Genomic DNA, 27500 nt, shown 5'->3' on the forward strand with positions numbered 1-27500 from the left:
ATAAAATATCCATATCTAGACATTATTTGATGCATGATCGAGTATTTATGAATATGTGTTTCTTTTGCCACCTAACAGCCAAATTTTAAAGGTTATTTTTTTCTATTATTTACATTGGAACGTGAGCTGTCAAGACAGGAACATGTGGTTTGCCACGTGCTTCTCGACCTTTGTTTACGTTTGGGGCAGCTAACTTTACTGCTCTATAAGCCATATCGAATATAATGGGTTGGGAAAGCTGGTTATGAGAATGTTTTACAGAATAAATGTGCATTGAGATGCTGTCAATATATAAATAACTGAATGAATAAATGCATAGATGAATAAAGAAGTAAATGAATAGCAGCATGGCATAAGTGGTGAATAAATAATATAATAAAAAATGGGGACACTATAAAGCTGCTATTTATATCTAGAAATTTGTGATAGCAATAATCATACTATTGATAGCAATAATAGTGATCTATTGACAATAATAACAATCATGATGATGATAATAAAAATAATAATAATGATAATAATAATAATAATAATAATATTAATAATAATAATAATAATAATAATAATAATAATAATAATAATAATAATAATAATAATAATAATAATAATAATAATAATAATAATAACAATAATAATAATAATAATAATAATAATAATAATAATAATAATAATAACAATAATAATGATAATAAATAAATAAATAAATGAATAAATAAATGAATAAATAAAAAAACGAAACGATGGAAGATTGAACACGATCCCCACATTTTAAAATGTATAATCTAATAACCAAAGCCGTTTCAATCTATCAGACATTTGAAATTGCTTGAATCATAAAATGGCGGGTGATAGGTAAACAGAACACAATCAGCAGACACAATATTTTCATAACATAATTGCATCAAATGTGAAAGCAAATAATTGGAACCAGAGCTGTTCTCTGATAAAACACATTTATTTTTCAAATTTTTGTCAGAAAACCTTTTACTCCAAATCGACGTTTAGATACATATATAGATAGTATGAGCTTGGCTAAGAAGATCATAACATTGCCATCCGGAAGTATAACGGACCAACACACAAAACGATGTGTAACCTAGAGCGTTTATAGTCTGGTTAATATAGTTTAGTGAGAATTACTCATGAACGCGGATGGCAAAAAGCAATAACAAAGACCAGAGTGACGTCATCTTCGTTCTATCTATACAGGTCTGATTACCGAAGACAATTTTGGGGCGTGATTTAACATTGTTGTAATGGACCATGTTATGCATTGGTTCGAGAGTATTTCCATTAAAACAATGAGACCTTATCAATTTGGGTTATCAGACCTGCAAAAAAAGTACACGTTGCTCCAAATCTATGAAATAAAATGATCTCTATTTGGTAAAAATTCTCTGACTCTGATATAACAGAAAATGAAGTGAGTGTAAAAGTGCCAGAAGACAATAGAGAATTAAAATTTCGCGGCGGTGGGGGCTCGAACCCGAGACCTGATTGATACAACTCCGCTTATCCGTGAGTGGTGGTGGATGGCATCGACTGCATAATGTCTCTCTCACGGCCAGGCGGAGTTGTCGTATCAGTAAGGTTGCGGGTTCAAGCCCCAATTGGATTCAATAGTCTGATGTCACGTCGCCCAGCAACGGCGGCCATCGTGGTTCTAAACAAAGAAAATCGTACTTTATGCTGGCTAGAACTTTTCATATGTCTTGTGATCAGAATGTGTAAAAATCAAAACATGATCAGATTTATAATGGTTTTTTTTCCCTCTGGATACCCTTTTATGCTCGGCGGAGAAATGTTTCATAAGGGCGTCCGCCATTGTTCCGATAGTTTAGAGCCAATTACTAAGTTACCATGCGTCATTACAACGGAAGTGACGTTACAACTGTTGAAGCGTATTGGCCCAAAAATGTATTCTCTATTGTCTTCTAGCACTTTTCTACTCACTTCATTTTCTGTTATTATCAAGACAAGTGCCTGATCCACTCACTTTTTTGAATTATCTCTGATATTTTGAGGTGTGAGGCTTGTAACAAGTTGAGGATATTAGGAGTAAAAGTTTTCTGCCCAGAATGAAATAAAGTGTTTTGTGAGAGTTCGGCAAATTGGTGCAGGCAAAAAGTAAAATACGATGAGACGCAGTGATAGATAGATAGATAGTCTAACAAGTAACTAACCATTGTAATAGGATTCAATTGTCTGATGTCACGTCCGCCCAGCAATGAGCAGCTTGGTTCTAAACAAAGAAAATTGGTCATTTTATTCTTCATGTTGGATAGAACTTTTTCACGTGTCATGTGATCAGAATGTATAAAAGCCAAAACATGATCATATTTATAATGTTTTTCTCCTCTGGATACACTTTTATGCTCGTCGGAGAAGTATTTCATAAGGGCGTCCGCCATTTTTCCGATAGTTTAGAACCAGTTACTATGCGTCATTACGAGGGAAATGACGTCACGACTGTTAAACCCTATTAATATTAAAACCATCCTAGTTTATACTGGATTTTTATGCTGTGAAACATCTCGCACTAATGTTTTGAGAATATTCTCCGTCAGATGTAATGAGGGGTCTCAGGTTTAAATCTCTTTGACAAGTTAAGGTCATCATTCTATATATCCTTTTGAGAATATTCTCCGTCAGATGTAATGAAGGGTCTCAGGTCTAAATCTCTTTGACAAGTTAAGGTCATCATTCTATATATCCTTCAGATCGATTAGGCCCATAGAGCCAGTGTTTATCCCGGTTTCTTTAACGGGAAACGTACAATAGCAATTTCTTGTTACCCTTTGGATAGGGCGCTAGGCTATCGCATTGTACTTTCCGACAGATAAAACAGATCCAGCTACCCAATCACAACTGGATGGACAAGGGGAATCAGAAAAAAAAAATCTCGACTTCACGGGGAATCAATCTCGGTACCTTTGTGTGTGAAGCGAGTGCTCTATCAACTGAGCTAACAGGCCCCACAATTTGTCGATACATGAAATCAAAAAATTTCTCGTCAAAATGGAAGAAAAATGTGAATTTAATTTTGCGGCAACATATGGTAAAATCAAATGGGACTAAATAAAAAATAAAACGGTCTACTGCTAGGGAAGAATCTAAAACAAAATGTAAATGAAACGGGTGATGATGTAACCATGTGAAGTCAAGCGTTTGGTTGGAATGAATTAATAATAAAGCTGGTTACCCTCAGGAAGACCTTGGAAAATATAGAATGGAGTTGATTACTTGTATTAAGAATGAGAGAGAGATAGATAGAGATAGATGGATATGTATATATATATATATATATATATATATATATATATATATATATATATATATAAATAGAGAGAGAGAGAGAGAGAGAGAGAGAGAGAGAGGGGGGGGGGGAATATATATATATATATATATATATATATAGATAGATAGATAGATAGATAGAGAGAGAGAGAGAGAGAGAGAGAGAGGGGGGGGGGGATATATATATATATATATATATATATATATAGATAGATAGATAGAGAGAGAGAGAGAGAGAGAGAGAGAGAGAGAGAGAGAGAGAGAGAGAGATAGAGAGAGAGGGGAGATAGATAGATAGATAGATAGATAGATAGATAGAGAGAGAGAGAGAGAGGGATATATATATATATATATATATATATATATAGAGAGAGAGAGAGAGAGAGAGAGAGAGGGGCGGGGGGAGACAGATAGATAGATATATAGATCGGTGTGTCTTTTTTACGAAACCCGCCGAAACCCGCCGAAACCCGCCGAAACCCGCCGAAACCCGCCGAAACCCGCCGAAACCCGATGAAACCCGACGAATCCCGACAACGTTATGGGAAGTAGGTGGCTGTGGGGAGTGAACCTAGAACTCAGGGAAGTGTACACCATTGGGGAGTGAACCTGGGACTGGGTTTCGGCGGGTTTCGTAAAAAAGAACCAGTGCTTTTTACGAAACCCGCCGAAACCCGCCGAAACCCGGCGAAACCCGACAATATACAGCAAAGTTATGGGAAGTAGACAACTGTGGGGAGTGAACCCGAGACTCAGGGAAGTGTACACCAGTCGGGAGTGAACCTGAGACTAAGTTTATCGGCCGGTTTCGGCGGGTTTCGTAAAAAAGAATTAGTGCTTTATTACGAAACCCGCCGAAACCCGCCGAAACCCGACAATATCCGGCAAAGTTATGGGAGTTTGGCAACAGTGGGGGGTGATCCTGGGAGTCAGGGAATTGCACACCAGTGGGGAGTTAACCTGGGACTGTGTAAAAAAGGATATCAGTGGGAAATAAACCTGGGACTAAAGGGACATGGATACCATTGAAAGTTGAAGCCGGATATGGGAATTGAGTACCAGAGGAGAATGAACCTGACACTATAGAAGGTGGGCGCCAGTGGGGAGTGAACCTGGGATTCAGGGAATTGCACACCAGTGGGGAGTTAACCTGGGATTGTGTAAAAAGGATATCAGTGGGAAATAAACCTGGGACTAAAGGGAGATGGATACCATTGAAAGTTGAAGCCGGATATGGGAGTTGAGTACCAGAGGAGAATGAACCTGACACTATAGAAGGTGGGCGCCAGTGGGGAGTGAACCTGGGATTCAGGGAATTGCACACCAATTGGGAGTTAACCTTGGACTGTGGGAGATGGATAACTGTGGGTATCCGAGCCGAACTATAGGAGTTGGGTGCCAGAGGAGAATGAACCTGACACTATAGAAGGTGGGCGCCAGTGGGGAGTGAACCTGGGATTCAGGGAATTGCACACCAGTGGGGATTTAACCTGGGAATATGTAAAAAGGATATCAGTGGAAAATAAACCTGGTACTAAAGGGAGATGGATACCATTAAAATTTGAAGCTTGGTATGAGAGTTTGGTACCAGAGGAGAATGAACCTGACACTAAAGGAGGTGGGCGCCAGTGGGGAGTGAACCTGGGACTATGTAAAAAGGATATCAGTGGGAAATAAACCTGGGACTAAAGGGAGATGAATACCATTGAAAGTTGAAGCCGGATATGAGAGTTTGGTACCAGAGGAGAATGAACCTGACACTATAGGAGGTGGGCGCCAGTGGGGAGTGAACCTGGGACTATGTAAAAAGGATATGAGTGGGAAATAAACCTGGGACTAAAGGGAGATGAATACCATTGAAAGTTGAAGCCGGATATGAGAGTTTGGTACCAGAGGAGAATGAACCTGACACTATAGGAGGTGGGCGCCAGTGGGGAGTGAACCTGGGACTATGTAAAAAGGATATCAGTGGGAAATAAACCTGGGACTAAAGGGAGATGAATACCATTGAAAGTTGAAGCTGGATATGAGAGTTTGGTACCAGAGGAGAATGAACCTGACACTATAGGAGGTGGGCGCCAGTGGGGAGTGAACCTGGGACTATTTAAAAAGGATATGAGTGGGAAATAAACCTGGGACTAAAGGGAGAAGGATACCATTGAAAGTTGAAGCCGGATATGGGAGTTGAGTACCAGAGGAGAATGAACCTGACACTATAGGAGATGGGCGCCAGTGTGGAGTGAACCTGGGACTCAGGGAAGTGCACACCAATTTGGAGTTAACCTGGGACTGTGGGAGATGGATAACAGTGGGTATCCGAGCCGAACTATAGGAGTTGGCTACCAGAGGAGAATAAACCTGACACTATAAAAGGTGGGCGCCAGTGGGGAGTGAACCTGGGAGTCAGGAAATTGCACACCAGTGGGGATTTAACCTGGGAATATGTAAAAAGGATATCAGTGGAAAATAAACCTGGTACTAAAGGGAGATGGATACCATTAAAATTTGAAGCTTGGTATGAGAGTTTGGTACCAGAGGAGAATGAACCTGACACTAAAGGAGGTGGGCGCCAGTGGGGAGTGAACCTGGGACTATGTAAAAAGGATATGAGTGGGAAATAAACCTGGGACTAAAGGGAGATGAATACCATTGAAAGTTGAAGCCGGATATGAGAGTTTGGTACCAGAGGAGAATGAACCTGACACTATAGGAGGTGGGCGCCAGTGGGGAGTGAACCTGGGACTATGTAAAAAGGATATCAGTGGGAAATAAACCTGGGACTAAAGGGAGATGAATACCATTGAAAGTTGAAGCCGGATATGAGAGTTTGGTACCAGAGGAGAATAAACCTGACACTATAAAAGGTGGGCGCCAGTGGGGAGTGAACCTGGGAGTCAGGGAATTGCACACCAGTGGGGAGTTAACCTGTGAATATCTAAAAAAGAATATCCGTGGGAAATAAATCCGGCTTCAACTCCCAATGGTATCCATCTCCCTTTAGTCCCAGATTTATTTCCTACTGATATCCTTTATACATATTCCCAGGTTAACTCCCCACTGGTGTGCAATTCCCTGAGTCCCAGGTTCACTCCCCACTGGCGCCCACCCCTTTTGTGTCAGGTTCATTCTCCTCTGGTACCAAGCTTTCATATCCGGCTTCAACTTTCAATGGTATCCATCTCCCTTTAGTCCGAGGTTTATTTCCCACTGATATCCTGTTTACATAGTCCCAGGTTCACTCCCCACTGGCGCCCACCTCCTATAGTGTCAGGTTCATTCTCCTCTGGTACCAAACTCTCATATCCGGCTTCAACTTTCAATGGTATTCATCTCCCTTTAGTCCCAGGTTTATTTCCCACTGATATCCTTTTTACATAGTCCCAGGTTCACTCCCCACTGGCGCCCACCTCCTATAGTGTCAGGTTCATTCTCCTCTGGTACCAAACTCTCATATCCGGCTTCAACTTTCAATGGTATTCATCTCCCTTTAGTCCCAGGTTTATTTCCCACTCATATCCTTTTTACATAGTCCCAGGTTCACTCCCCACTGGCGCCCACCTCCTATAGTGTCAGGTTTCTCTCTCCTCTGGTACCCAACTACCAAATCCGGCTTTAACTCCCAATGGTATCCACCTCCCTTTAGTCCCAGATTTATTTCCTACTGATATCCTTTTTACATAGTCCCAGGTTCACTCCCCACTGGCGCCCACCTCCTATAGTGTCAGGTTCATTCTCCTCTGGTACCAAACTCTCATATCCGGCTTCAACTTTCAATGGTATTCATCTCCCTTTAGTCCCAGGTTTATTTCCCACTCATATCCTTTTTACATAGTCCCAGGTTCACTCCCCACTGGCGCCCACCTCCTATAGTGTCAGGTTCATTCTCCTCTGGTACCAAACTCTCATATCCGGCTTCAACTTTCAATGGTATTCATCTCCCTTTAGTCCCAGGTTTATTTCCCACTGATATCCTTTTTACATAGTCCCAGGTTCACTCCCCACTGGCGCCCACCTCCTATAGTGTCAGGTTCATTCTCCTCTGGTACCAAACTCTCATATCCGGCTTCAACTTTCAATGGTATTCATCTCCCTTTAGTCCCAGGTTTATTTCCCACTGATATCCTGTTTACATAGTCCCAGGTTCACTCCCCACTGGCGCCCACACCCTTTTTTGTCAGGTTCATTCTCCTCTGGTACCAAGCTCTCATATCCGGCTTCAACTTTCAATGGTATTCATCTCCCTTTAGTCCCAGGTTTATTTCCCACTGATATCCTTTTTACATAGTCCCAGGTTCACTCCCCACTGGCGCCCACCTCCTTTAGTGTCAGGTTCATTCTCCTCTGGTACCAAACTCTCATACCAAGCTTCAAATTTTAATGGTATCCATCTCCCTTTAGTACCAGGTTTATTTTCCACTGATATCCTTTTTACATATTCCCAGGTTAAATCCCCACTGGTGTGCAATTCCCTGAATCCCAGGTTCACTCCCCACTGGCGCCCACCTTCTATAGTGTCAGGTTCATTCTCCTCTGGTACTCAATTCCCATATCCGGCTTCAACTTTCAATGGTATCCATGTCCCTTTAGTCCCAGGTTTATTTCCCACTGATATCCTGTTTACATAGTCCCAGGTTCACTCCCCACTGGCGCCCACACCCTTTTTTGTCAGGTTCATTCTCCTCTGGTACCAAGCTCTCATATCCGGCTTCAACTTTCAATGGTATTCATCTCCCTTTAGTCCCAGGTTTATTTCCCACTGATATCCTTTTTACATAGTCCCAGGTTCACTCCCCACTGGCGCCCACCTCCTTTAGTGTCAGGTTCATTCTCCTCTGGTACCAAACTCTCATACCAAGCTTCAAATTTTAATGGTATCCATCTCCCTTTAGTACCAGGTTTATTTTCCACTGATATCCTTTTTACATATTCCCAGGTTAAATCCCCACTGGTGTGCAATTCCTGAATCCCAGGTTCACTCCCCACTGGCGCCCACCTTCTATAGTGTCAGGTTCATTCTCCTCTGGTACTCAATTCCCATATCCGGCTTCAACTTTCAATGGTATCCATGTCCCTTTAGTCCCAGGTTTATTTCCCACTGATATCCTTTTTACACAGTCCCAGGTTAACTCCCCACTGGTGTGCAATTCCCTGACTCCCAGGATCACCCCCCACTGTTGCCAAACTCCCATAACTTTGCCGGATATTGTCGGGTTTCGGCGGGTTTCGGCGGGTTTCGTAATAAAGCACTAATTCTTTTTTACGAAACCCGCCGAAACCGGCCGATAAACTTAGTCTCAGGTTCACTCCCGACTGGTGTACACTTCCCTGAGTCTCGGGTTCACTCCCCACAGTTGTCTACTTCCCATAACTTTGCTGTATATTGTCGGGTTTCGCCGGGTTTCGGCGGGTTTCGGCGGGTTTCGTAAAAAAGCACTGGTTCTTTTTTACGAAACCCGCCGAAACCCAGTCCCAGGTTCACTCCCCAATGGTGTACACTTCCCTGAGTTCTAGGTTCACTCCCCACAGCCACCTACTTCCCATAACTTTGTCGGGATTCGTCGGGTTTCATCGGGTTTCGGCGGGTTTCGGCGGGTTTCGGCGGGTTTCGGCGGGTTTCGGCGGGTTTCGTAAAAAAGACACACCCTATATAGATAGAGATAAATAGAGAGGTAGATAAACAAACGATTGATAGATGTTTGTCAGACAGAGAGATGGGTAGATAGATAGAGGGACACTCAGACAATCTAGATGGACAAACAGACAGATAGAAAAATAAATAAATAGATAGATGGATAGATAGAAAGATTATAAAACACGATGGATAAATAGGATTTGAGAGATATACTATTTGTCACACTAAGACATCTAAATGATAAAGAGAATAATGAAGCAAACATTGTGTAGATTGTATAACTTTGTGATTAAACAAAACGATTGGTTTAAAATTTTTAGCGGCCATTTAAACAATATTAGTAAACTCATCTAAAACAAGATACTTATTAAAAGAATCTAAAAGAAATCTGATATAATTAGCTTCTAATTTACTCACTAATCACAGCAATTCAAATATTTAAAGCATCAGAAACAAGAATTAACTATTGAGCGACTCTATGTAAAATAACAACAACAACAACAAAAAAACCAAACAATTCAATTTTTGAAAAGTTAGTTTACTCTTTATAATTTATAGTTCTCAAAATGTTGAAATTTAGAAGCCCCGAAATTTTCTTTTGTTTGATAATTTTGTGTAATTTTCCTGTTATTTGCAGTTATTTCAATCGAATCTCATTTAAAAACAGCGGGGAGACATTGGAGTCTCCATCTCATCTAAGTCAATCACTGTTGGACATCATCTGATGGACGGCCTGCCTCTTTCTTCCACAACATCTCGTGAAATCCGGGAAATAAAATCGCGATCAATTCATATAAATTTCCCGTGGCACCTCTGTTTTAAAGGAAGAATCCAGCGACCTTGGTTGGACCTCCAGGAGGTACCTTGGAAAATACTTATCTTATCGGGCTGACAATGGTGCTACTGACAGGTGGTTGGATTGTCAAAGATTTTCGATGTTCCTAGACGACACGCGGCTATGTGGTATAGCGGTATGACACTCGCTTTCGGATCGGAAGGTCCTGGGTTCGAACCTCGCGCTCGGCGCATAGTTGAGTCCTTGGAAAAGGCTCTTTACTCACATTCTCTCACCGTACTCAGGTGTAAAATGAGTACCTGGCCGTTAACAGCGGTGTCTTTGTCCGAAAAATTGTAATATCGCCTAACAGGCGGCATGTCCCGTCCTACATGTTAACTGTTGCTGTTGAACAGGGACCCCTTGTAAATCCCTTTGAGCACATTTAGTGGATATTGCGCTTATAAAGCTCAATTTTTTTTGTTTTGTTTTTTAAAAGCTTCTCGACCATTGTGGGCGATATCAAAACCGTCCATCATTGTAGCCGCTTTATTAGGCTCTGATGCTTTACTCTTTAATGTCATGGCGATTTGGTTTGTTTTGTAAGTTCAATACTCAATCATGCACCGATCTAAAACCCCAGGCAAGGCGTATCACTAGGCAGAGCTCTTACTCTTCTTACTATTTTGTCGGCTTCTTCCCACAGCTTGAACAAATATGTGAGTCCACCCGACCAACATTTGTATAGAATATGTTCTTTTTGACAAGTTAAAAAAAAGCCACGGGAAATTTCAAGATAAAGAAGAACACAATGTGAAGCTTTAACATAAAACAACGTAAGAACCACAAATACGATTTCTTTTAGATTAGTAAGAAATTCAAATAATTGTATTTTTCACATATTTTTTCTTCAGGCCAGATTGTCTAACAAGACACATTTTCTCTGAAAGTAGCGAGAGATATAGATATTGAGACAGTCTGAAGACATTTTTAATTGGATGGATTCATTACAATATGTATTATTAAGCTTTAGTAAAGCAGGTTATTGTTTATAACTAATATTATTCATTCAAGCACCAAATACACTTCTAGAAAAATTGTGCAAATAATACCTTTATTAAGTTAATGATAATTTTCATACCTTCAGCCGAAACTTGAGTGCTGTCGGTGGGCATAACACCGCCGCCCTCTAAGGCTTTCCGGAGTTTGTCATTCTCTGCCTGTTGAAATAAGACAAAGAAATTGAGCTTTTATATTGAGAAATATCTACTAAATCAAAGCGCTTTACAGCCAACATCAAAATTAACACTAAGGACATATAAGGCGTTTAAAAAAATAATTTAAAGCGTTTTTCAACATGCCTGCCATCAATTAAATTTATTTTTGTCTCTACTCAAAACCAACCTTAGTTATAAAAAATTTCCAGGAATCGCTGGCTAAGAGTCTTGTTTATTTACGTCTAGTCAAGGGACTTTTGGGAGATAAATTTTAATCTATTTCTTCAGCACATCAAACTCATAATATTCAGCGACAGTACGCTCTTACCTTGAGCTCTTTGATCATCCTGTCCATCGGGTTCTCGTTAACAACAGCCTGGGTCTTGATCTTCTTGGCTCTGTCAGCGAACCTTAGGGTAGATAGCGTCTCATCATAGTTAATGTCAGCTGGAGACAGGGCTGCAATCATCACCGTTTTACTGGGGAATTGGACGTGGTAAAAGAAAAACCAATTTTGTCAGAAAATAGTAATGGAGCTATTGTTGCTCATAGTAACGAGTTAACCATTCCGTTCCCAACCTGCAGTGATAGACGAACGATGTAGAAGAAACGAAAATCTGCCCTAAGACTCTGAGGACAGAACTCCGTTTTCTTCCAAGTCGATCGTTGTAGGTTTTGGTACGTAATCCTTTACTTGGTATTAGCACTGTTTGATAACCGAAACCGATTAGGGGCTTGTTTAGTCATTGTTGTAATGGACAATATTTTGCGTTAGATTGAGAGTATTTCCATTAAAACAATGGGCCCTCAACAATTTGGGTTATCAGACCTGCAAATAAGTGTACGTCGGTTTTGCATCTACTTTTCTATTTTCAAAGAGAATAATCATATATACATCAAATTTGCTTAAAGCGCTTGTCCAATAAAATAATTTTGAATTATTTATACCTGTTTCCTCCTAAGGCATTTTGTAACAATTTCGTTAGGACTGAGTCTCTGTATGGAACCACCTTCTTGTTTTTACCTGTAGACATCTCGGCTAAGGCCTGTGGATGTTACAATACAAAAATATGAAAGATTTCAATGATGTCTTTTAAATTTTTACAAGATTATTAACTCCCAATTTGCTCAATTTGGACAATATTGATAATTCCTTTTTACATCAGACATTTGTTTGATAGATCATCTTAAATCATTCATGGGAAGCCTTGGCGACGAAGGCCGTAATCATTTTAAACATTTCAACAATATCGTTAAGTGAGGGTGATTAATTAAGACACATGGAGCTAGACTTCAGAAATCATACTCATTTTAAACGCTTCATTGTATACATTCCGAATGTTAATGATAATCGAAACCCAATTTAAGTACGAAAATCCAACGTTAATAACATGCAATTTTGCAGCAGCAACATCTGGTAGTTATATTCTTTGATACCAATACCGTGCCTCAAGAGCCGCTCCACAAGGGTATCATTCGTGCTTCATACGCGAGTCGACTTATTGACTAGGCATCTTTAACAAGAAAAGTCAAAAGACTTTGCGGTTTTCTGACACCATGATGACATAGAATCTTTCTTTACATAATTATTACCACCATTATAATTATCATAATTATTATTATCATTATTATTATTATTATTATTATTATTATTATTGTTATTGTTGTTATATTGTTATTATTGTTATTATTATTATTTTATTATTATTATTATTATTATTATTATTATTATATTATTATTATTATTATTATTATTATTATTATTATTATGTCATTGTATTATTATTATTATTATTATTATTATTATTATTATTATTATTATTATTATTATTATTATTATTATTATTATTATTACTGTTATTATCATTATTATTTCGTTGTTTGCCTTGCTTTATTATTGATTTTACTTATTTGATTTGTTGAAAAAATATATTCTTGAATGAGTTACATTGGCAATTGCCTAAAATAAACGTTTTTGAACCTTTATTGCTTGAGTTTGTTGCGAGACGAGACATGGAAATAGATAGTATGCGCTTGGCTAAGAAGCTCACACCATTGTCATCCGGAAGTATAACGGACCAACATACAAAACTCTGTGTAACCATGAACTTTTATAGTCTGGATAATACAGTTAAGTGAGAATTACTCATAAAAGTGGATGGCAAAAAAAAAAAACAACCCAACAAAAGAAAAAATAAAACAAAACCAATAACAAAGACCCGAGTGACGTCAACTTTATTCTATCAAAACGCTGCAAACCTATTCCACCCCCTCCCCAGTCAAAGACTCCTTCCTACCACCATCTCCCTCCAAATGACTTACAGATATAACATTTCCAAGTGCCGACAGAGATCTGTTGATGTTGGCTCCTTCCTTCAATCTGTCCCCGACGGCCCCAGTGGATCCAGCTCTCTCGGAACCCGCCAAATCCACCAGGTTCATGATACTGCTTTTCTTGGTGTCCTCACCACTGTCGTTCTTGGTGATTTGGTCAAACATGATAGTGACCACAGTGTGTCCACGACTGCTCGTGGCATTCATGTTGGTTGATGCAACCGTTCTGTTTGATGTACCTGGACGGGAATGGAGGAATGGAGTAGAAATATAGATTTAACCTTGTTGAAGACATTTCTGTGACTTATAATCGACGTTCGAAACAAATTTTAGAATACAGCAGCACTGGTTTCATAAATGTAAAGCCTATATCTGATGTCGTAGCATCTTTCATCCATCATCTGTTTGTACATGTATGTGAGACTTACTACTACTACTACTACGACGACGACTACTACTACTACTACTACTACTACTACTACTACTACTACTACTACTACGACAACTACTACACATACTACTACACCTACTACTACCACCACCTTACCTACACATACTACTACTACTAACTACTAACTACTACTACTACTACTACTATACTACTACTACTACTACTACTACTACTACTACTACTATACTATCTACTACTACTATACTACTACTACTACTACTACTACTACTACTAACTACTACTACTACTACTACTACTACTACTACTACTACTACTACTACTACTACTACTACTACTACTACTACAACTATTACCAGTTATTTAGTGAATAGTACACTAAATCAAAGTTCGCGTTACCCTCTAAGAGTATAAAATAATATCGTATCTCAACATACCTTGTTCCATTCTCTTCTCTATGTCTGTGTAACTCCCAACAGGAACTTTCTTCAGATTCTCGACGTAGAACAATCCCAGGCTAGGATTTTGTCGGACTTGTAACCCACCCGTAGGGTTGTCCTTGGATAGCAGGTCCCGGACTTGTTCATTATAAATCTCTATCATAGAGAAGCTTACTTCGTATCTCTGTAACAGGAAGAGAGAGGAAAATGAACAAAAAAACAAATGACATTTTTCAGTCATCAAAACCATCTTTGTGCGGTTATGTGGTTTTGAGTCCCGGTCTGAGCGGCACATAGTTGAGTCCTTGAAAAAGACTCTTTACTCACATGATCTTATCGTAATCATATGTAAAATGATTACCTGGACATTAACAGCGTTGTCTCTATCGGAAAAAAAATAATATCGTTTAATAGGCGTCATGTTTCGTCCTACATGTTAAGTGTTGCTGGTTGGCTAGGGAATCCTTGTAAAAAGCTTTGAGCACATTTAGTAGATATTGCGCTATATAAAAGGTCAAGAAAATAAATATAATTTCAAAATAGTGACAAGACTCTATTGGCTTAACATCTAGATGTGCACACATTAGCAGGTTTGCTAACCGACATTACATTATAGAAAAGCTCAACTTTGTTTTTTTTTTTTTTTTGGTCTTTTAAATAAAAATGAATAAATGTTGCTACTTGAAGCTTGGAAAAATGGGAAACAAATAGTGAGAAAGTAGAATTTAAACTTCAGAATCATGATGGAGATGTATGGGATTGCCCTAAAATAAACAGACTGGACGATAAATTGGACATTAACTGGAGCATTTATATAGCCCAATATCCACTGAACGTGCTCAAAGTGCACCACAAAGGTGTTCCTGGCCATTAATAGCAACACTACATGTAGGACGATACATGGAGCCTATTAGGTGATTTAACCATTTTTTTTATCCCAAAGAGACAACGCTATTAACGGTCATATACCCATTCTAGACCAATAGTGAGAGATTGCGAGTAAAGAGCTTTTTTATTCAAGGACTTAACTATCCGCAGCTTAGAGCGGGACTCGAACACTGAACTTTCTGGTCCAAAGGCGACAGTTATACCACAAGATCACATAGTCGAACATAACATTAATTTTGGATGAATGGAAGATGGTGGTAATCTTAGTTTGATATGATTACTTAACAAGAGATCATGGAATCATATTATGATAGGTGCGGCTATGTGGTCGGAATATTCGCTTCCCATACTCAGGCGTAAAAAGAGCATCTGGCCGTTAACAGCGTTGTCTCTGTCTGAAAAAAATGTAATATTGCCTAACAGGTGTCATGTTCCGTTCTGCATGTTAAGTATTGCTGTTGGCCAGGGACCACCTGTAAAGCGCTTTCAGCACGTGTAGTGGATATTGCTCTATATAATAGCTGAATTAAATTTAGATGAAAGAAAGAGAGTAAATTCAACTCAACACAATGAATTGGCATTATCAACGTGTACATACATGCAGGTCTGACATTATGGGCCTAGTTTAACATTGTTGTAAAGGACAATATTGTGTGTCATTTTGTTTTTGATATTTCCATTACAAAAATAAGTCCTATAATGATGTGGGTTATCAAACCTGAAAATAAGAGTACGTCGGGCATTCCACATCTTTGTCAACCACACGCGATTTCACGGATACATTCATTAACTTTCCTCTCACCGACTATTTTCCGGATTTTCCCAAAATATCATACCCGTCCAACATTTTTTAAAAAACCTCTTAACTTGTCTGACTCATAGGGAATGGGTACATGTTATGTGTAATTTTGTAGAGCACAACCACATCTACAACACAGCATTAGGTTCTTATAACTAAAAGAAAAATATTTCTTCAAATTTTGTGATGGGCGTGGCTCTGCGGTGCGGTCTTCTCTTCTTACCCGAAAGGTACCGAGTTCGAGCACCCGCTGCTGCGCCGTGTGGCCTTGAGCAAGTCACCTTACCCTAGCTCAATTTGCGGCGCTGCACTGTGGCTGACGCCTGGGTCATTCCAGTCTTCCCTTGGAATAGACCCTAGAGACAAATTTCCCCTATGGGTGAATAAATGGAATTTAATTTTTATTCAATTTATTAATTAAAACTGAATTATGAAAATAATGTTTGTATCCTACCGAATGTGCCGATTTTATAATGTTGGAAAGGAAAGGGTTAACCAATTCTGTTTTGAAGTTCAATCATATCTTGTAATGGTCCTTAAACGCTTTAATGTTCATGTTTTGGAAGATTGGCATATCTCCATGAATTCTTAAGCGGCAAGAGCAGATTTCTTTTGAATAATAACTATATCATCATCTATCAATCTATCCGTTGTAACGGCAGAACTTGCTATTTCGTCAATGTTGTTGTATCAAAGGAGCATAGACTCCAGTGTAGCCCAAGTTAAACACAGCTCTCCAATCTTTAGGTGAAATCGGTAATATGTCAAGAAATTATGGGACTAAAAATAATCCTTCAGAGCCATAAGGCCCAAAGCGTCAGTATTTATCCTGGTTTATGTAGCGGTAAACGGACAGTGGCAATCGCAAAACACTTTCCGCTAGATCAAATAGATCTAGCAACCCAATCACTGCTGGGTGGACAGGGGGAGGGGGTCAGAAAAAATGTCGACTGCCCCCGGGATCGTACGATTTGCTTGAGAAGTGGGTGCTCTATTAACTGAGCTATCGGGGCCCCCTTGTTTCAATATATGTGAGTCGCATTTACTCTTTGTATTTTCTTTACAACAGCTAGGTATATTGACCTTCCCTACTTACAATTGACTTGTCTGTGTTGGCATCCATTGTTTTGAATAGCTCATCGCATGTGATTGGTACGATACCTCTGTGGAATAAACAATGGAAGACGGGGAACACGGTTAAAATCCATAAACAGAATGGGACTGACGTTACAATACGTTATGGGGAGGGGGGGGGGGGGGGGGAAAGCAACATGGCACATCCGTGTGGCCTTTGCATTGTACACAAAATGAAACCGAGTTCAAACCCACGCCCGTTTTGTGTGGTCTTGAACAAGCCATTTCGTTCTAGTTCACCTTGTGGCGTTGCAATGCGGCTCACCCCTGGGTTATTCCAGGCTGTCTTGGAAAAGACCCTAAAGCCATGAAGACAATTTTCGACTTGGGAAATAATAATGAAAATTTGATTTCATTTAAATATCTAATTTTTTGAAAATGTGATCAAATATCACAACAATATCTCGTATAAATCATAAATAAGTTAGAAAGATGCGCAATTATATGCTAATATGTTTAAACAGGTTTAGGCAAAACAAGGTTGAAGAAAATTGAATTACAGTCACGATCATCATCATCATCATCAACATCATCAACATTATCATCATCATCATCATCATCATCATCATCATCATCATCATCATCATCAGCATCAACATCATCATCAATATCACCATTATTATCATTATCATCATCATCATCATCATCATCATCATCATCATCATCATCATCATCATCATCATCAGCATCATCATTATCGACATCATCATCATCACCACCATCATCATCACCATCATCACCATCAACACCATCAGCATCATCATCACCATCATCATCATCATCATCATCATCATCATTATCGACATCATCATCATCACCACTATCATCATGATCATGATCATCATCACCATCATCACCATCATCATCATCATCATCATCATCATCATCATCATCATCATCATCATCATTATCGACATCATCATCATCACCACTATCATCATGATCATGATCATCATCACCATCATCACCATCATCATCATCATCATCATCATCATCATCATCATCATCATCATCATCATCATTATCGACATCATCATCATCACCACTATCATCATGATCATGATCATCATCACCATCATCACCATCAACACCATCACCATCTTCATCATCATCATCATCATCATCATCATCATCATCATCATTATCGACATCATCATCATCACCACTATCATCATGATCATGATCATCATCACCATCATCACCATCATCATCATCATCATCATCATCATCATCATCATCATCATCATCATCATCATTATCGACATCATCATCATCACCACTATCATCATGATCATGATCATCATCACCATCATCACCATCATCATCATCATCATCATCATCATCATCATCATCATCATCATCATCATTATCGACATCATCATCATCACCACCATCATCATCACCATCATCACCATCAACACCATCAGCATCATCATCACCATCATTATCACAATACACATACTTGTTAGGTCCGTAACCAACCATACTGTAGGATTTTCCAGACCCTGTCTGGCCATAGGCAAAGAGGGAACAGTTGTAACCTATTTAGAAAAAAAACACACATTTTAGTAGGCTGCATAGGTACCCACTCGAATTCAAATTTGATTGGTTTTATCCCCCCGTTTAAGGTTATGTGAAAAAATAATGAGGCGAAAAATAGCCACCTCCATACTTTCTGGCATCGTTTTAGTAATTACAATTTCTGTTTCTTTACTATGCAAATATCAACGAGGCTTACTTTGAGAAAAGAGACGTTGAAATTATATGAATTTATAGTAATGATGATGATGATGATGATGATGATGATGATGATAAAGAAGACGACCACTATGCCGATTTTAATATGTTAATAATAGCAAAAATGATGGTGATAATGTGGTTATGATGACGATGAAGGAGATGTTCATGAAAAGAATGATGATGATGATGATGAGGAGGAGGATGATATTCATGAAAATAAGGATGATGGTGATGACGATGATGATGATGATGGTGATGACAACGATGATGATGACGACAATGATGATGAGCATGATAATAATCTAATGTGCATAGTTATTGTAAAGATTTGTAAAGCGATTTGAGCACATTTATTAAATATGGCTCTCTATAAAAGTTCACATTTTTGGGGGGTTTAAAACATGATTAAAATCCATTTTAATAGTGGGCCATAAGTTAAGCTGTTAAAATGAATAAATTGTCCATTTAGGGGGGGGGGGGGGGGGGGGGGTCCCTATAACTCAATTGGTAGAGCGTTTGCCTCACAAGCAAAGGGACACCCCCACACCACCACCTGAGTCCACCCAGCAGTGATTGCATTGCTGAGTCTGTTACATCTGGCGCCGAGAACTTTGCGATTAACTAGCCACATATCCTGAGAGTAAGCAAGTACCAACTGTATCAATCCGTTAACGATATGATATGGAAATCGGGATTAAATCCGGATCCATGGACCATGTTGGGCCGCTGAAGGACTCCGGTTTTAGTGGTCTATTTGATCGAATCAGAAGGTCTGCGATGTTTTGTATAATACGGCTATGTGGTCTAGTGGTATGACACTCGTTTTCGGATCGGAAGGTCCTGGGTTGGAGCCTCGCTCGGTGCATAGTTGAGTCCTTGGTCTCTCACCATACTCAGGTGAAAAAATAAGTACCTGGCCGTTAACAGCGTTGTCTCTGTCCGAAAAAAATCGTAATATCGCCTAACAGACGTCATGTCTCGTTCTACATGTTGCGTGTTGCTGTTGGTCTGGGACCCCTTGTAAAGCGCTTTGAGTACATTTAGTGGATATTGCTCTATATAAAAGTTCAGTTATCATTATTATCATTATCATATTCAATACTGGGTGTACGATTTATTTCATGTGGTTGCCTTTGATAACCATGACGAACTTGTTATGTTTTAGGTATTTCTCTATCTATAAAATAGATTCAATTCTTCTGTCTTTCATTCTTTTAAATAGTAAATAAAACTCGAAAGCTTTTATATCGTGAACTCAAATCGCTTTACAAGAAGTCCCAGGTCAACAGCCACACTTGACACATAGGACGACATATGACGCATATAAGTTGCCATTACATTTTTAAAAAGTAGTAGTAACACTGTTAACGGCCAGGTACTCATTTTATACGTGAGTGCGGTGAGTGAATATGAGTAAATAACATTATCCAAGTACTCAACCACAAGTCAGAAGGCGATACACAAGACCATAAAGCTGGTAAAAGTCGAGAATGTCTCACCCTAATTACTTTGTGTTGCTGTTAGCTTTAGACTTCCTGTAAATCGCTTAAAGCATTTCATTTCCTGGATAATATTATTGCTCTGTATAAAGGATCAAATTTCAAATTTTGACTACTATTTCCACCTGTACACTTTTATTTCGTTCAGTGTTTTCATTTAATATTCACATTTGTGACTCTCCGTCACAAAACGGCACTATGCCAGGATAGATCGGATCCCTAAAAAGTGAATTTAAAATTGAAATGATATAAGAAATACAAACTTTAACTTTTAGCAATGGAGGAAATTATATCTTTTCACAACCACAACGAGGAGAACTTAACTTTAAGTTTTATATTTGTGGCTATAAATAACATGTTCTGCACTAAATTCATTCCGACTAAATTATATCGTTTTGAGACGATCGGTCGCATTTAGAGCGTGCTCTGTCTTCCTTGTCTTTCATATCCAACGATTTGTTTTGTTTTTCGTTTTCCTTCAGTTGATTATCTCTAGATACGTGTACTACTACTAGGTTTTAATATCAGTTTCTTTTCTCGACAAAATTTTAGAATACATCAATAAATTATTCCGGCGCATCGCAACTCAGACCAAACTTTATTGCAACTCTCAGAAAAGTCATGGCAAAATTTAGAGTCCGACTCAGGAATAAAATATTGTATTTTTTTTTTGAAGTAATCAATTTCGGTGTTTTGCATATTGGCAAAATCAATCAGTGCCAATAATCAGTTAATTGAATAATTCTGGAAAGACGCGTATTTAAAAATTTGAATAGAAAACTCGTGCTTCAAATAGCGATCGATTTAAATTACCGCCATCTTGGCAATAACTCTCAAACATGGGACCTCGCGAAGTCAAAAGTCAAAATGTAGTAATCCCACGCCGGTCTTTGCTTTACTGATTCTCATTTAGAAAAGACGACACTAGTCTTTTTTTATCAACAAGTCTCATATAAAAAGCACTTTGCCGTGACTTGGTTGTCAGTTGTCTTTAGAAATTCTTTAATTTATTAATTCCCTAGCTTCTGGTACTCAATTTACCAATAAAATTTTAAAAAAGAATTGAGCTTTTGAATAGCGCAATATCCACTAAATGTGCTCAAAGCGATTTAAAGGGGTCCCTGACCAACAGCAACAAGTAACATGTAGAACGAAACATGACGCCTGCTAGGGGATATTACAATATCTTTTGTTCTGACAGACACAACGCTGTCAACGGCCAGGTACTCACTTTACACCTGAGTACGACGAGAGAATGCGAGTAAAGAGCCTTTTCCAAGGATTCAACTATGCACCGAGCGAGGCTCGAACTCAGACCTTCCGATCCGAAAGCGAGTGTCATAACACTAGACCATATAGCCGCACAAGACCACATAGCCGCACCATTAAGACATACCATTATGATCATGATATACGACTCATTGAATCAAAATGTGGCAACATCTTGACCCTTGATTTACTGAGAATTGCCTCTCTCTAGCAACACTAATCTTTCCATTTATTCTATCCTGATTACGACAAGGGTCAGCCTATCCTATCTCTATGTTATTCAATCGATCCGGCAATGTTTCCCCCATTTTTTCTTTTTACTGAACTGCCACTAACCGTGCCCATTCAGTAGTGCGCCAATGCGTTTTGCTGGGCGGATCAATAGAGAATCGATACCGGTTATTGATTAGATTCTGGCTTGAGATCGATAACATATATTGATTTGTTCAGCATTTTAACAAATAACATCACAGTTTTGCCACTGGGCGTGTACATTTAGAGGACATTTCCTTGTAATGCACATAATTGAGTGGGGTCTAGCGAAATATTTCTTGTACTAAAAATCGATGGAAATACCTTTAAAATGTAAACACTGGAAATTGACATTGCTATTCAAACTCAGAAATCTGCGAGTCAAAATGATATCAAATTGATAGTGTCACTGAAGTGGAAAACGAGTAAATTCCGACTCAGATGTCAGACGTCAAGCCTAGCTGATTAGGTTTAACCCTCTCCTTAACAACTATAGGAAAATCATCACATTCGTTACGATACAACCAACCTTTTTCTTATTCAATTTTCTTTTGTTCGTCATAAAATTGAAAGACAATGAACAGTGTGTTGTATAGCACATTGTGCTAAAGAAATTATGTATCGCAAGAATTTTACTGCTGTTATGTCTGAGTGATACAAAATCTATGTTTGTGTTAGTTGGGTTTGCAGTTTTGGGGAAAATCCTGAAAATGGCTGGTAAGGAGAGGGTTAATGGTAGCTCAAACAGTACTGCACTCCATTACACTCAACCGGACGGGTTCAGAACCCGCGTGAATAGGGAACAAAAGTGTGATGTCAAAAAACTGGTTACAATCTCATTGGAAGTGTAAGAATCACTCTTTCAGAGGAATGGATACATACATACCTTGTGTCATTGATCTTCTGGTTTCAGAGTGATGGTATCTTATTTTCTAATCGAAATATGTATGATAGCCTTCATTAAAGATCGCTCACCCTCGCTTTTTTACGTCCCGTAATCCTAATAACCTGCCCATACATCCTGCTACTAAAACAGTTATGCCACCTTATGAATCAATATGTAACTTATTCATTATTAGTCCTCCGAAAGGATTGGTGACATACACACTTACAAGGAGTTTAGAACCGAAGGAGTAGCAGGTGTGACGTCACAACTTTTCTGCCCTATTTATAGGATTCCATAGTCGTAAAGTCACTTCCTTCCTGATGACGCATGGAAACTTAGCAACACTGGCTCTAAACTACTGGAACAATGGCGGACGCCCGTATGAAATATTTCTCCGGCGAGCATAAAAGCGTATCCAGAGGCAAAAAAACAACATAAATTTGATCATTTTTTGACATTTACACATTCTGGTCACAAGACATATGAACAGTTCTAGCCAGCTTGAAGAATAAAAAGTAATGATTTTCTTTGTTTAGAACCAAGATGGCCGCCGTTGCCGAGCGGCGTGACATCATGCCTAATGAATCCTATTGTAGTCATCATGATTAGCTACAAAGTATGCTTCTAAAAACTGAGCTGCAAAGTACAGCTACAAGAACCAAAATACATAGAGTAATGAGGTGTCTTCACTAGTGCTCAAGTTAACTTTGATTTTCTTATGTATGCTTGTACAACTGAAAAACAAACAAACTCCCCTGTTCCCCTTTTTAGGTGTAAAAGTAAAAGCGTATTGAGCTGAAAGCAAGCCGTTAAATTATGTGATACATAGATATGTGCATAGTGAACGGAAATGAAATATCTTGAAGAGGAGTTAAAACTGTTAATAAAGGCAAACAAAAAGAAAGAAAGAGCAAATTATAAAAGAATAAAACAAAATAGAAAACAAAAATAAATTTAAAAAAACAAACAAAAATCAAACACCTCCCCCCCCTAACCCCCCCCCCCAAAAAAAAAACACAAACAAACCCAGCAAAAACACAAACAAACAAAACAGAACAAGAATGAAAGTAAATACTAAAACAGACTAGAAGAGTCAAAGCAACAAGAAAAAAACATACAAAAACAAAAGAAAACAATAAAAAAAATCAATCAACTAACCTCCGCCCCTCCTCTCCCAAATACAGCAGATAGTAAATAAAAACAAACAAAGAAATAAAAAGAAAAGAAAAAAACCCCCAAAAAAAAAAACAAAAAACAAAAACGAAACTAGAATGGAACAATAAACCAAAACTTACTTAAGAATCAAAACTAGAAAGAACAGAAAACAATTGACCCCCCCCCCCACCTCCCTCCCTTAACATCCCCCCCCCAAACAAAACAAAAACAAAAAACAAAAAACAAAAAACAAAAAACAAAAAACAACACCCACCCCAAAAAAACAACAACAAAAAAACCCCAAAGAAGATAAATGAAAAAGAAAAACAAAGAACACAAAACAAAACAAAACAAAACAAAACAAAAACAAAAAACAAAAACAACAAGAAGTATAAGAATTAGGCTACCCAAAGAAATCGATTCGCTGTGAGTGCCATTAGTGTTTGGTAATCGATGTAGGTAACCAAGAAACAAAACACAAATTGTAAATGGGATCATGTTTTGGATGTGAAGACGGAAACAAGGACAATATGGCAATGAATGCTGATTGACGTCATTTATTTATCCAAGACAACAAATATCGATCTCTAGTGATCGAATAATGTTATTGATAATGTGGGCAAGCCAACACACACAAACACACACACACACACAAACACACACACACACGCATGCAAAGGGACCGGGATCGATCCCTGGTGAGGTCGAGCTTTTTCTGATATTATTTTTTTTTATCAGGCAGAGACAATGCTGTTAACAGCCAGGTACTCATTTTACACATGAGTACGGTGAGAGAATGTGAGGAAAGAGCCTTTTCCAAGAACTCAACAATGCGCCTCTCAGAGCGTGGCTCAAACCCACGACTTTTCTGATCCGAAGGCAAGTGCCATAGCACTAGACGACATAGCCGCACATCTATCAATCATTCTTTCACACAGCCCAAATTAACACACGACAACTCCTATACGATGAAGGTAAGGTTAGCAACAAATTAAATTGTTGTGTATAATGGCGTTCATAAATTATTGGAGACGTAACTTCTTGGAAGACAAAGGAACGATTAACCTTGGTGGTTCCGCCACTATGGAGAATCATTATGGCTGTTGTTATCGTCAGCAATGTTGGCAATGGGTGTTGTGAAGATGTGCGGTGATTAGAGGGGATGACTACAGTGGTGGTAATGGGAGGAATGGTGGTTATGATGATGATGGTGGTGATGATGATGATGATGGTGATGATGATGATGATGATGATGATGATGATGGTGATGGTGGTGGTGGTGGTGGTGTTGATGATGGTGGTGGTGGTGATGATGATGATGATGCTAATGATCATGATCATGATGATGATGATGACCTTGATGATGATGAACATGATGATGATGGTGATGATGGTGATGATGATGATGAGGATGATGATGATGATGATGATGATGATGATGATGATGCTGATGATGATGATGATGGTGGAAGTGGTGATGATGATGATGATGGTGGTGGGATGATGATGATGCTAATGAGGATGATGACGATGATGATGATCACGATGATGATGATGACCTTGATGATGATGATGATGGTGATGATGATGGTGATGATGATGATGGTGATGATGATGATGATGATGATGATGATGATGATGATGATGATGGTGATGATGATGATGACGATGTTGATGATGATGATGATGATGATGATGATGATGATGATGATGATGATGGTGATGATGATGATGGTGATGATGATGATGATGATGATGATGATGATGATGATGATGATGATGATGATGATGATGATATGATGCCAGAGTCGTAGGCAGATCACAAAAATAATCACAAACATGTTCAGACAGATGTATAAAAATTACTAGACAAACAAACAAACAAAACATACACAATTTAAGATAAGAAAAAAAAACCACAGGTTCACCTTCAAAGGCGTTGTTGAGTACACCCTGTCCGAGTTCATCGAAGACTCTCCTCTGACTGGCGTAGGGCGTGCCTGGTTTGGGCTCCATGACTCCAGACTCCAGGGTTGAGAACCCATCGTGGGACCTTGAAGGCAGATAAGCAACAATTTATTATAGATAGAACGAAGTTGACGTCACTCAGGTCTTTGTTATTGCCTTTTGCCATCCGCGTTTATGAGTAATTCCCACTAAACTGTATTAACCAGACTATAAACGTTCAAAGTTACACATAGTTTTGTGTGTGGGTCCGTTATAGATAGTTCGAAGATGACGTCACTCAGGTCTTTGTTATTGTTTTTTGCCATCCGCGTTTATGAGTAATTCCCACTAAACTGTATTAACCAGACTATAAACGTTCAAAGTTACACATAGTTTTGTGTGTGGGTCCGTTATACTTCCGGATGGCCATATTGTGAACTTCTTAGCCAAGCGCATACTATCTATACGTGACCTACTGGGGTAATTTGGATGTCAACGGTTGAATTTATGGACAACAATCGTTGACTATAATGACAAGACTGAAAAAAATAGAATACAAGTAACCAATGGACTACTAAACGTGCTCAAAGCGCTTTACAAAGGATCCCTGTCCAACAGCAACACTCAATGTGTAGGAAGAAACATGGCACCTGTTAGGCTATATCACATTTTTTCAGTCAGCGACAACGCTGTTCTGTTCACGACCAAATAGGCTACTCAATTTCCTCCTGAGTAGAATCGAACCCTGGACCTTTCACTCCAGAGGCGAGTGGCATACGACAATACATATATTATATATATATATATATATATATATATATATATATATTATATATATATATGTATATATGTTTTCGAAACAAAACCCCAATTTCTCAAATAGTCATAAACCTGAGACTTCGCGTTTTAAAGTTAAGAGTTGTGTTTAAATGGTATTTTTTTAGAAAAACAAAACAAAAAAGAATACAGTTTCTTTGAGTGAAAAAAAATAAACCCAACAAAAAAACACAAACAAAACCCAAAACCAACAAACAAACAATAAACTGTCAAACACCCCCCCCCCCCCCCCAATAAGTAAAATAGACCAAATAACCTAAAATGTCATGTTCGTCCATCCTCGCTCGTCCCGCAATCCTTAAAATCTGTCTATACACCCTGCTACTAAAATAGTTATGCCACCTTATGATTCAATATGTAACATATTCATTATTGGTCCTCCGAAGGACTGGTTGCATACACTCTTCCAAGCATTTGGGGACCGGAAAAGTAGAAGGTGTTTGACTTTTTCCATCCATATTGTCTTCCTTGACACGGTATTAATGTTTCATGAGTTACACAATGTGTTACATGATGTGACACGAACACAATTTGCATCCGGTTAACAGCAATGAATTATTGACGCCCGCCTATTATTTAACACAAGGTAAAGTAGTGAAGTATTCATTTGATGTTTGGTTGGACACTTTCCATGGAGACTTCGTATTTACACGCTCTCTCTCTCTCTCTCTCTCTCTCTCTCTCTCTCTCAGTCTCTCTCTCTCTATCTATCTCTTTGTTGTCTCTCTCTCTCTCCCGTTCTCTCTCTCCCTCAGTCTCTCTCTCGTTCTCTCTCTCTCTCTCTCTCTCTCTCTCTCTCCCCCCCTCGTTCTCTCTCTCTCTCTGTGTCTCTCTCTCTCCCCACCTCGTTCTCTCTCTCTCTCTCTCTCTCTCTCTCTCTCTCTCTCTCTCTCCCATTCTCCGTGTGAGTGCGTGTGAATATGCGTCTGTCTGTCGGTCTGGTCTGTATATATGTATGTATGTATGTACGTACGTACGTACGTACGTACG

At 38.8% G+C, this 27500-nt stretch overlaps 1 protein-coding gene across 9 annotated transcripts in view; it reads right to left on the reverse strand.

The window, feature by feature from the left end:
• LOC144976782 (kinesin-like protein KIF28) overlaps positions 1–27500 on the reverse strand; it is a 102482-nt gene that overhangs the window by 48951 nt on the left and 26031 nt on the right. For all 9 annotated transcript variants that reach the window (XM_078921211.1, XM_078921212.1, XM_078921214.1 and 6 more), the window contains exons 6-13: positions 25655–25779; positions 18388–18466; positions 16888–16954; positions 14102–14288; positions 13244–13494; positions 11870–11967; positions 11250–11400; positions 10846–10924 (exon numbers count right to left, since the gene is read on the reverse strand). In XM_078921211.1, the coding sequence (XP_078777337.1) occupies positions 10846–10924; positions 11250–11400; positions 11870–11967; positions 13244–13494; positions 14102–14288; positions 16888–16954; positions 18388–18466; positions 25655–25779 (1037 nt within the window). The remainder of the gene's footprint in view (positions 1–10845; positions 10925–11249; positions 11401–11869; positions 11968–13243; positions 13495–14101; positions 14289–16887; positions 16955–18387; positions 18467–25654; positions 25780–27500) is intronic.

This window comes from Berghia stephanieae, chromosome 7 (genome assembly GCF_034508935.2).
Source record: "Berghia stephanieae isolate SIO BIC M18660-M18661 chromosome 7, UCSD_Bste_1.3, whole genome shotgun sequence".
In the NCBI taxonomy this organism is placed as follows: Eukaryota; Metazoa; Mollusca; class Gastropoda; order Nudibranchia; family Aeolidiidae; genus Berghia; species Berghia stephanieae.